At 41.5% G+C, this 12,439-nt stretch overlaps 1 protein-coding gene across 1 annotated transcript; it reads right to left on the reverse strand.

The window, feature by feature from the left end:
* Window positions 1-2,805: 2,805 nt before the first annotated feature.
* Window positions 2,806-5,590, reverse strand: LOC117083369 (RNA-binding protein 14-like). Its single transcript, XM_033210931.1, has one exon. It carries the CDS (start codon window positions 5,502-5,504, stop codon window positions 3,495-3,497), a length of 2,010 nt encoding a protein of 669 aa, XP_033066822.1. The 5' UTR covers window positions 5,505-5,590; the 3' UTR covers window positions 2,806-3,494.
* Window positions 5,591-12,439: the final 6,849 nt, after the last annotated feature.

Consider the following 12,439-nt stretch of genomic DNA (forward strand, 5'->3'; position numbering starts at 1 on the left):
ATGAAAACAGAGTTAGTACACGGCTTCATGCAGAGAAAGGTGTAGCTCTGTTAGATGAACTCACACATCACAGAGCACTTTCTCAGAAAGCTTCTATCCAGTTTTTATCTGAAGATATTTCCCCTGTAACTACAGGCCTCATTGTGCAAAGAAATATCCCACTGCAGATTCCAAGAAAACAGTGTTAGCAAACTGCTCAATGAAAAGCACAGTGTAACTCTGTGAGATGCAGTCACACATCACAATGCAGTTTCTCAGAAAGCTTCTTTCTGCTTTTTATCTGAGGATGTGTCCTTTTTCACCATATGCCTCAATGCACTGCAAAACATCCTATTGCAGTTTCCATGAAAAGAGTGTTAGCAGACTGCTGTATGAAAAGAACAGGGTAACTCTGTGAGATGAACTCACACATCACAAAGCAGTTTCCCCAAAAGCTTATTTCTAGTTTCTTTCTGAGGATATTTCCTTTTTCACTAAAGGCCTCAAAGTTCTGCCAAATATCCCTTTTCATGTTCCAGGAAAACAGTGTTAGCAAACTGCTCCATCAAAAGAAGGGTGTAACTCTCTGAATTGAATTCACACATCACAAAGAACTTTCTCAGAAAGCTTCTATTCAGTTTTTTTCTGAGGATATTTCCTTTGTTACCATAGGTTTCAATGTGATTCAAAATATCACTTTTCAGATTCCCCAAAAACAGGGCTAACAAAGTGATCCATGAACAGAATTGTATAACTCTGTGAGATGAATTTACATATCCAGAGCAGTTTCTCAGAAAATTTCTTTTTGGTTTTAGTCTGAGGATATTTCTTTTGTCACCATAGGTTTCAATATGCTCCCAAATATCCTAATGCAGATTCCACGAAAACAGTGCTAACAGACTGCTCAAAGGAAAGAACGACGGTGTAACTCTGTGAGATGAATTACCCCATCAGAAAGCAGTTCCTCAGAAAGTTTCTTTCCTGTTTTTATCTGAGGATATTTCCTTTGTCACCATAAGCTTTATTGTGCTAAGAAATATCCTATTGCAGATTCCAAGAAAACAGTGTTAACAAACTGTTCAATGAAAAGCACAGTGTAAATCTGTAAGATGCATTCATACATCACAATGCAGTTTCTCAGAAAACTTCTTTCTACTTTTCATCTGAGGATATATTCTTTTTTGCCATAGACCTCAATACACTCCCAAATATCACTTTGAAGATTTCTCAAAAACAGTGTTAGCAAATGGCTTCATGAAAAGAATGGTGCAACTCTGTGAGATGAATTCACACATCACAAAGAAGTTTCTCAGAAAGCTTCTTTCTAGTTTTTATCAGAGTATATTTCCTTTGTCAGCGTAGGCTTCAATGCAATCCAAACTATCCCATCTCAGTTTCCCCAAAAATAGTGCTAACAAACTGCTCTATGATAGGAAAGTGTAACTCTGTGAGATGAATTAACACATCAAATAGCAGATTCTCAGACATCTTCCTTCTAGTTTCACTCTGAGGATATTTTCTTTGTCACCATAAGGTTCAATGTACTGCATAATATCCCTTATGGATTCCAAGAAAACAGTGTTAGCAGACAGATCAATGAAAAGAACACTGTAACCCTGTGAGATGTATTCACACATCACAAAGCAATTTTTTAGCTGGCTTCTTTCTAGTTTTTATCTGAGGACATTTCCTTTGTTACCATAGCCATAAAAGTGATTAAATTTATCCCTTCTCAGATTCCACAAAAACAATGCTAGCAAGCTGATCCATGAAAAGAGCATATATACTTCAAAGAAAAAAGAGGTATAAATGTATGAGATGAATGCACACTTCATAAAGCAATTTCACAAAAGCTTCTTTCCAGTTTTCATCTGAAGTTATTTCCTTTCTCATCTTAGGTCTCAATGTGCTCCCGATTATCCCTTTGCAGATTCCACAAAATCAGTGTTAACAAACTGCTCAATGAAAGAAAGGTTTAACTCTGTGTGAGTAATTCACACATCACAAAGCAGTTTCTCGGAAAGCTTCTTTCTAGTTTTTATCCATTTCCTTTATCAACATAGGCTTAAAAGCACTCCAAAATATCCCTTTGTAGATTTTACACAAACGGTGTTTCCACACTGCTCAATGAAAGGAGAGGTATAACTCTGGGAGATGAATGCACACATTGCAAAGCAGTTTCTCAAAAGATTCTTTCCAGTTTTCATCTGAAGACATTTCCTTTTTCACCATTGGTCTCAATGCTCTCCTTAATATCCCTATGTAGATTCCACAGAAATAGTGTTCCCAAACTGCACAATGTAAAGTTAGGTTAACACTTTGAGATGAATGCACACGTCACAAAGCAGTTTCTCAGGAAGGTTCTTTCTAGTTTTTACCCGAAGATAGTTCTTCCACTTAGCCTTCAATGTGTTCTGATATATCACTTTGAGATTTTAAAGAAACAGTGTTTCCACACTCCTCAATGAGGAGAAAGGTATAACCCTGTGAGAAGAATGCACACATCACAAAGCAGTTTCTCAGAAACCTTCTGTCCAGTTTTTATCTCAAGATATTTCCTTTATAACCATAGGCCTCAATTATCTCCCAAATGTCCCTTTGCTGGTTCCACAAATACAGTGGTCCCAAACTGCTCAATGAGCAGAAATGTTTAACTGTGTCAGGTAAATTCATATATCACAAAGCAGTTCCTCAGAAAGCTTCTTTCTAGTTTTTATCTGAGGATATTTCCTTTTTCACCATAGGCTGCACTGTGCTGAGAAATGTCCCTCCGTATATTTTACACAAACAGTATTTCCACAGTGCTCAATGAAAGAAAGGTATAACTTTATTTTTTTTTTTTCCAAACTGCAAATTGCCCCAAGTTTTATTTGTAGTCCATACAAAAGGGAAAAAAAATTAAGGTTTTCTAACACCACCTACTTGGGGAGATGGGGAAGTGAGACTGTGCCGCTCACCATCAGCTAGAACATTAGTGGTCAGCAGGGACTTGGATACATGCCAACTGACTGTCCCAACAGGAACTCAGTCTCAACAGTCTACAGAGGGACAGTCAGGGTACCCTGGACTGCTGGCACAGCTTGGCGCATAGGAAATGGTTAAGCTAACCCTTTCCTGGCCTCCTTCCCATCTAAAAAGAAAAAGGCGCCGGCGACCTCAGCTGCAGGTTGCTTCCCCATCCAGATGACCTTAAATATCGCGCACAAAAATAAAAAGGAGCCAGGAAAAAAAATAAAAACATAAAAGAAATTCCCATTCTGGGGAGACGGGAGGCAGGGTAGAGGGAAAACCGCAGATCTAGAGCCAGTAGCAAGATTTGCTGCTGAGGCGAAGGAACAAAGTAGGTTACTGCCGAACACTCAAAAGGATCATCTCCTGGGGAAGGCCCACATGGTAGAGGGGATGAAAAACCACAACCAGGAAAGGTATGGGCCAGAGTAGTTATAACCTGGATCTGTAACCCTACCCACCTCTTTTCTCCCTCCCGCCCTGTGGTACCCCATCCCAGGATGGCCCTACATGCGGCGCTGGTAGCCAGAGTGCATCTGAGCCGCCCGCAGGTAATCATTATAGGAGCCCGAATAGCGTGCGTAATCAGAATGGGCATCGGGCAGGCGACGGTAATCCAGCGAGGACTTTGTCGGCGAGCGGCGGAACGAAAGCTGCGACTCTGATAAACGGCGGTAATCAGAGAGCTCGGCTAAACGCCGGTCGGAACCATACCTTTTCGACATGGCGACAGCCTTTTTGTAGGGATCGTCGTAGCTGGCCCGGGGTGGGGAGAGGCGGGTACGCTCATAGGGCGGCGGGGTGCTGTTGGCGTTGGCAACGGCCCCCTGGGACATGGACAGGTAGGCTGCAGACGGCTGACCTGCCCCATCGTAGGCATTGCCTGGCTGACCGCGGTAGGAGGCAGCAGCCTGGGGATGCTGCTGGGCAGCATAGGAAGCAGCCAATGAGGCTGACGACTGAGTGCGGTAAGGAGCTGCCAGGGTGGCAGAAGGTTGGGCCCCGTAGGCTGCTGCGGCACCATAGGAGCCAGTGGCCGCAGCAGCCGACTGAGCTCCATAGGAGCCTGAGAGGCCCATGGATGCTTGGGCCCCGTAACTATTCAGCTGGGTCTGGACAACCGGCTGGGCCCCATAAGAGCCAGCCATTGGGGTAGTGGCTTGTGCGGCATAGGCTGCTGGCTGGCTGGCATAGGCAGCAGCTGTAGCTGGCTGCGCCACATAGGCAGCTGGTTGGGAAGAGTAGGAAGCAGCCTGCTGTGCAGCATATGGGGCAGACTGGGCATTGTAAGAGGCCGAGGGCTGGGCATTGTAAGAAGCTGCCTGGGCTCCATAAACTGGTGAGGAGGCTGCAGACTGGGCCCCATAGGAGGCTGCCTGAGCCCCGTAGGAGCCTAAGGAGGAAGCTGCTCCCTGGGTGTTGTAGGAAGAAGCAGCTGCACGAACCCCATAGGAAGAGGCAGCCTGGGCGCCGTAAGAGGATGGTTGGTTACCATAGGAGGCAAGGGAGGAACCCTGAGCCCCATAGGAGTTGAGCGAAGAAGCCGCAGCTGCCTGACCCCCATAGGAGGAAAGGGCCGAGGCCGAGGGCTGGGCTCCACCATAGGGGCCGAGTGAAGAAGCTGCAGCAGACTGGGAGCTAGGACTAGCCAGCTGGCCCCTGTATGGAGCCCCAAGGGAGACAGAGGGCTGAGCGCGGTAAGAGGCTGCCTGGGCTGTCATGGGCTGAGTCCGATAGCCAACACCCAAAGAGGCAGAAGGCTGGGCCCTGTAGGCAGCTCCCAGTGACACTGACGGCTGGGCCCGGTAGGTAGCTGGCTGGGCCGTCAGAGGAGCCACATAAGAGGCTCGGGGAGGTGAACGGCGCAGAGGGCTGCGGTCGCGACCAAAGAAGGGTGGTGTGGGCTGACGGGCTTGCCCATCAAAGCCACCAGTGCTGTTGCCAAAAGCCTGCTGGTAGTCGAAGGTGGCAGAGAAGCCACCAGTTCCAGGGAAGGCCATATCCCCAGCCCCTGGTTTCTTGGTCTTGTCCCCAGACTGGACAGCCAGGCCAGGCCCCTTCTTCTGACCCTTGGTGGAGAGTTCCACGTTGATGTGCTTGCCCTTCACTTCTTTGCCGTTGAGCTGCGCGATTGTGGCTTTGGCATCTGCTTCCTTCTCCATGTGAACAAACGCGTAGTCTTTCACCACGTCACACTCGATGACGCGTCCGCGGCGCTCGAAGAGGCTGCGCAGTTCCTGGCTCGTGCATGCAGCTGACACATTGCCCACGAAAATCTTCCAAGTATTAAGAGGCCTTGGGCGCAACATCTCCACCACGAGCGCACGCCCCGGCCGCAGCTCGTGGCCGTGCAGGGCTTCGATGGCGCGCAGCGCGCCCGCGTTCTCGCGCATGTGCACAAAGGCGAACTGTTTCATGACGGCGCAGCTCATGACCGTGCCGTAGGGCGCAAAGAGGGCTGCCAGCTCCTCTGGAGTCGTATCCGCCCCGTCGACGTTGCCCACGAATATCTTCATTTTGTCACCGCAGCCGCCTTCCCGGAGAGCCGGGACGTCTCCTCCAGCGATAGGAAAGACGTCCGAACGAGCGGCAGTCCTCCCCAGGAATGCAGAAAGGTATAACTTTAAGAGATGAATGCACATATCAGAAACCAGTGTCTCAGGAAGCTTCTTTCCAGTTTTCATCTGAAGATATTTCCTTTTTCACCATCAGCCTCAATGCGCTCCTGAATATCCCTTTGCAGATTCCACAAAACCAGTGTTACAACACTGTTAAATGAAAACAAAGGTTTAATTCTGTGAGATGTATTCACATATCACAAGGCAGTTTCTCGGAAAGCTTCTTTCTAGTTTTTATCTGAGGATATTTCCTTTTTCATCATAGGATTCAATGTGCTCCCAAATATCGTTTCTCACATTTGACAAAAGCAGTGATTCTAAACAGTTCAATCATAAGAAAGGTTTACTTCTGGAAGATGAATGAATACATCAGAAAGCATTTTCTCAGAAAGCATCTTTCTAGTTTTTATCTGAAGATTATTCGATCTTCACCTTAGGTTTCAATGCACTCCAAAATATACCTCAGTAGGTTTTACACAAACTGTGTTTCAACACTGCTCAATAAAGATAGGTATATCTCAGCGACAGGAATGCACACATCACAAAGCAGTTCTCAGAAAGCTTCTTTCCAGTTTTCATCTGAAGATATTTCCTTCTTCACCATGGGCCTCAATGCGCCCTCAAATGTAGCTTCATGGATTCCTCAAGAGAGAGCTTCCAAACAGGGCAATGAAAGGAAAGGTTTAACTGTGTGAGATGAATTCACACATCACAAAGCAGTCTCAGAAAGCTTCTTTCTAATTTTTATCTGTCGATATTTCTCTTTTCATCATAGGCTAAAATACCCCTTCTCAGATTCTACAAAAACAGTGATTCCAAACGTCTCAATCAAAAGATAGGTTTAAGTCTATGAAATGAATGCACACATCACAAAGCAGTTTCTCGGAAACTTCTTTCCAGTTTTCATCTGAAGATATTTCCATTTTCACCATAGGCCTCAATGTGCTCCTGAACATCCCTTTGCAGATTCCACAAAAATATTATTAATAAACTGCTCCATGAAAAGAAAGGTTTAATTCTGTGAGATGAATTGAAACATCACAAAGCAGATTCTCGCAAACTTCTTTCTAGTTTTTATCTGAGATATTTCTTTTTTCACCAAATGCTTCAATGCAGTCCCAAATATCCCTTCTCAGACTCTACAAAAACAGCTTAATCAAAAGAAAGGTTTAACTGTATGAGATGAATGTACATATCACAAAGCAGTGTCTCAGAAAACTTCTTTCTAGTTTTCATCTGAAGGTATTCCCTTGTTCACATAGGCCTCCATACACCCCGAAATGTCCCTTTGCAGATTTGTCAAATACAGTGTTTCCAAACTGTGCATTGTAAAGAAAAGTTTAACTATGAGATGAATGTACACATCACAAAGCAGTTTCTCAGAAAGCTTCTTTCTAGTTTTTATCTGAAGATATTCCTTCATCACCTTAGGCTTCTATACCTTCTGAAATATCCCTTTGTACATGTTACACAAACAATGTTTCCACATTGCTCAATGCAAAGAAAGGGATAACTCCGTGAGAGGAATGCACACTTCACAAAGCAGTTTCTCAGAAAGCTTCTCTCCAGTTTTCATCTGAAGATACTTCATTTTTCACCGTAGGCCTCAATGACCTCCGGATATCCCTTTTCAGATCCCACAAAAGCAGTGCTACCAAATAGCAGAATATAAAGTTTGGTTTAATTGTGTGGAATGAATGCACACATCATATAGCATTTTCTCAGAATGCTTCTTTCTAGTTTTCATATGAAGATGTTTCCTTCGTCACCTTAGGCTTCAATATCCCTTTGTAGGTTTTACACAAACAATGTTTCTACACTGCTTAATGAAAAGAGAGGTATAATTATATGAGATGAATGAACTCATCACAAAGAAGTTTCTCAGAAAGCTTCTTTCCAGTTTTCTTCTGAAGGTATTTCCTTTTTCACCATAGGCCTCAATTCACTACTGAATATCCCTTTGCAGATGCCACAAAAACAGTGTTAACAAACTGCTCAGTGAAAAGAAAGGTTTAACTCTATGAGAATGAATTCACACATCATGATGCAGTTTCTCAGAACGCTTCTTTCTAGTTTTTTTCTGTGGCTATTTCCTTTTACAACATAGGCATCAATGCGTTGCCTAATATCCCTCCTCAGATTCCACAAAAATAGTGATTCCACACTGCTCGATCAAAAGAAAACTTTAACTCTATGAGACGAATGCCAATATCACAAAGAAGTTTGTCAGAAAGCTTCTTTCTAGTGTTCATCTGATGATATTTCCTTGTTCACTGTAGGCCTCGATGCTTCCCAAATGTCCCATCATGGATTCATCAAAGACAGCGTTTCCAAGCTGTGCAATGTAAAGAAAGGTTTAAATCTGTGAGATGAATGCACACATCACAAGGCAGTTTCTCAGAAAGCTACTTTCTAGTTTTTATCTAAAGGTACTTCCATCTTCACCTTATTCTTCAATGCACTCCAAATTATCCCTTTGTAGATTTCACAGAAACTGTGTTACCATACTGCTAAATGAAAAGAAAGGAATAATCTGTGAGAGGAATGCACATATCACAAAGCAGTTTCTTGGAAAGCTTTTTTCTAGTTTTCATCTGAGGATATTTCCTTTTTCACCATAGGCCTTAATGAGCTCCCAAATATCCCATAGCAGATTTCATGAAAACAGTGTTAGAAAACTGCTCCATGAAAAGAAAGGTGTAACTCTGTGAGATGAATTCACACATCACAAAGCAGTTTCTTGGAAAACTTCTTTCTAGTTTTTATCTGAGGATATTTCCTTTGTCACCAAAGGCTACAAAAGTACCCAAAATATCCCTTCTTAGATTCCCCAAAAGCATTGATGCAAAACTGTTTCCTCAACAGAAAGATTTAACTCTATGAGATGAATGCACACATCATGAATCATTTCTCAGAAAGCTTGTCTCCAGTTTATATCTGAGAATATTTCCTTTTTCAACATAGGCCTCAATGCACTCCCGAATATCCCATTACAGATTCTATGAAAACAGTGTTAGCAAACTGCTCCATGAAAATAAAGGTGTAACTCTGTGAGATGAATTCACACATCACAAGGCAGTTTCTTGGAAATCTTCTTTCTAGTTTTTATCTGAGTATATTTCCTTTCTCATAATAGGCTTTTATGTGCTTCCAAATATCCCTTCTCAGATTCCACAAAAACAGTGATTCTAAACTGCTCAATCAAAAGAAAGCTTAAGTCTTTGAGATGAATGCACATATCATGACGCAGTGTCTTAGAAAGCATCTTTCTAGTTTTCATCTGAAGATATTTCCTTGTTCACTATAGTCCTCACGACACCCCAAATATCTCTTCGTAGATTCTAGGAAAAGAGTGTTTCCAAACTGCTGAATGAAAAGAATGGTTTAACTCTGCAAGATGAATGCATACAACACAAAGGAGTTTTTCAGATAGCTTCCTTCTCGTTTCTGTGCTAGTATATTCCCTTTTTCACCAATATCCTCAATGAGCTCCTAAATGTCTACTTGCAGAATGGACAAACACCATTTTTACCAAATGCTGAATCAAAAGAAATGTCTAACTCTGTGAGATGAATACAAACATCACAGTGCAGTTTCTCAGATAGATTCTTTCCAGTTTTCATTCTGGGGTATTCGATTTTTCACCGTTGGCCTCAATGAGTTTCCAAATTTCCATTTGCAGATTCTACAAAAACAGTGTTTCCAAACTGCTTAAAGAAAATAAAGGTTTAACTCTGCAAGATGAATGCACACTTCACAAGCTGGGTTCGCACATAGCCATCTTCTAGTTTTTGTTGTAGGATATTCGCTTTTTCACCATTGACCTCAATGAACTCCCAAATGTCCATTCCTAGAATGGAAAGAATAGTGATTCCAAACAGCTGATTGAAAAGAAAAGTTGGACTCTGTGAGATGAATGCACACATCACAAAGCACTTTCTCAATGATCTTCTTTCTAAATTTTATGTAAAGATATTTTCTTTTTCACCACAGGCCTCAATGCACTCCCAAATATCCTTCACAGATTTTACAAAAACCGTGTTTCCAAACTGCTGGATCCAAAGAAGCTGAGCAGTTTGCAATCACAATTTTTGTGGAATATGAGAGAGAATATGTGCAAGCGCATTGAAGGCTATGGTGAAAAAGGAAACATGATCAGAAAAAAACTAGAAAGAAGCTTTCCGAGAAACTGCTTTGTGATGTGTGAATTCATCTGACAGAGTTAAATGTTTCTTCTCATTGAGAAGTTTGGTAATACTGTTTTTGTGAAATGTGTAAAGGTATATGCGGGAGCGCATTGAGGCCTATGTTTTAAAAGGAAATCTCTTCAGATAGAAACTGGAGAGAAGCTTTTTGATTCACTGCTTAGTGATGTGTGCATTCATCTCATAGTGTTAAATGTTTCTTTACATTGTGCAGTTTGGAAACTGACAAATCCATGAGGGTACATTTGGGGGCACATTGAGGTCTACCATGAACAAGGAATACCTTCACATGAAAACTGGAAAGAAGCTTTCTAAGAAACTGCTTTGTGATTTGGGAATTCATCTCATAGAGTTAAACATTTCTTTTGATTGAGCAGTTTGAAATCACTGATTTTGTGGAATCTGAGAAGGGATATTTGAGAGCACATTGAAGCCTATGGTAGAAAAGGAAATATCCTCAGACAAAAACTAGAAAGTAGTTTTCCGAGAAACTGCTTTGTGATGTGTGAATTCATCTGACAGTGTCAAAAGTTTCTTCTCATTAAGCAGTTTGGTAACACTGTGTTATGGCATCTTCAAAGGGATATTCACGAGCACATTGAGGCCTATAGTGAGAAAGGAAATATCTCAATTAAAAACTGGAGAGAAGCTTTCTGATAAACTGTTTTGCATTGTGTGCATTCCTCTCACAGAGTTATACCTTACTTTTCATTGAGCAGTGTTGAAACACTTTTTGTGTAAAATCTACACAGGGATATTTCAGAGTGCATTGAATCCTCAGGTAAAAAAGGAAATATCCTCAGACAAAAACTTGAAAGAAGCTTCCAAGAAACTGCTTTGTGATGCATGCATTCCTCTCACAGATTTATACCTTTATTTTCATTGAACAGTGTGGAAACACGGTTTGTGTAAAATCTACCAAGGGATATTTCAGAGCACACTGAGGCCTAAATGATGAAGGAACTATCTTCAGATAAAAACTAGAAAGAAGCTTTCTGAGAAACTGCTTTGTGATGTTCACATTCATCTCACAGACTTAAACCTTTCTTTACATTGTGCTGTTTGAAAACTCTGTCTTTGATGAAACCATGAAGGGAAATTTGGGGGCATATTAAGGCAAACAAGGAAACATCTTCAGATGAAAATCGGAAAGAAACTTTCTGAGAAACTGCTTTGTGATGTGGACATTCACCTCATAGAGTTAAACATTTCTTTTGATTGAGCAGTTTGAAATCACTGATTTTGTGGAATCTGAGTAGGGATATTTGGGAGTGCATTGAAGCACATGTTGAAAAAGGAAATATATTCAAATAAAAACTGGAGAGAAACTTTCTGAGAAACTGCTTTGTTATGTGTGCATTCCTCTCCCGAGTTATACTTTTCTTTTCATTGAGCAGTGTGGAAACACTGTTTAAATTTTACAAAGGGACATTTTGGAGCACATTGAATCCTAAGGTGAAGATGGAAGTATCTTCAGATAAAAATTAGAAAGAAGCTTTCTGAGAAACTGCTTTGTGATGTGCTCATTCATCTCACAGAGTTAAACCTTTCTTTACATTGTGCAGTTTGGAAACTCTGTCAAATCCACGAAGGGACATTTTGGGGCTCATTGAGGCCTTCAGTGAACAAGGAAATATCTTCAGGTGAAAAGTGGAAGGAAGCTTTCCGGGAAACTGCTTTGAGATGTGTGCATTCATCTCATAGAGTTTAACATATCTTTTGATTGAGCAGTTTTGAATTACTCTTTTTGTGAAATCAAAGAGGGAATATTTGAGAGCACATTGAAGCCTATGGTGAATATGGAAATATCCTCAGATAAAAACTAGAAAGAAGCTTTCCGAGAATCTGCTTTGTGATGTGTGAATTCATTTCACAGAGTTAAACCTTTCTTTTCAATGAGCACTTTGGTAACATTGTTTTTGTGTTATCTGCAAAGGGACATTTGAGAACTCTTTGAGGCCTATGGTGAAAAAGGAAGTATCTTCAGACAAAAACTGGAGAGAAGCTTTCTGAGAGCCTGTTTTCTGAGGTACACATTCCTGTCACAGAGTTATACGTTTGTTTTCATTAAGCAGTGTGGAAACACTGTTTGTGTAAAATCTGCACAGGGATATTTTGGAGTGCTTTGAAGCCTAAGCTGAAGTTGAAAGTATCTTCAGATAAGAACTAGAAAGAAGCTTTCTAAGAAACTGGTTTGTGATGTGTGCATTTATCTTACAGAGATAAACCTTTCTTTATATTGCACAGTTTGAAAACACTGTGTGTGACCAATCCATGAAGTGACATTTGGGGATGCATTAATGCCTATGGTGAACAAGGAAATATCCTCAGATAAACACTAGAAAGAAGTTTTCTGAGACACTGCTAGTGATACGTGCATTCATCCCATAGAGTTAAACCTTTCTTTTCATTGAGCAGTTTTGGAACACCATCTTTGTGGAATCTGCAAAGGGATATTCAGGAACTCATTGAGTCCTATAGTGAAAAAGGATATATCTTGAGATGAAAACTGCAAAGAAACTTTCTGAGAAACTGCTTTTTGATGTGTTCATTTGTCTCATTGAGCTATATCTTTCTTTTCATTGAGCAGTGTGGAGACACTTTGTAAAATCTACAAAGATATTATTT

The sequence above is a fragment of the Trachypithecus francoisi genome, unplaced genomic scaffold (assembly GCF_009764315.1).
Source record: "Trachypithecus francoisi isolate TF-2019V2 unplaced genomic scaffold, Tfra_2.0 Contig00333, whole genome shotgun sequence".
Lineage (NCBI taxonomy): Eukaryota > Metazoa > Chordata > Mammalia > Primates > Cercopithecidae > Trachypithecus > Trachypithecus francoisi.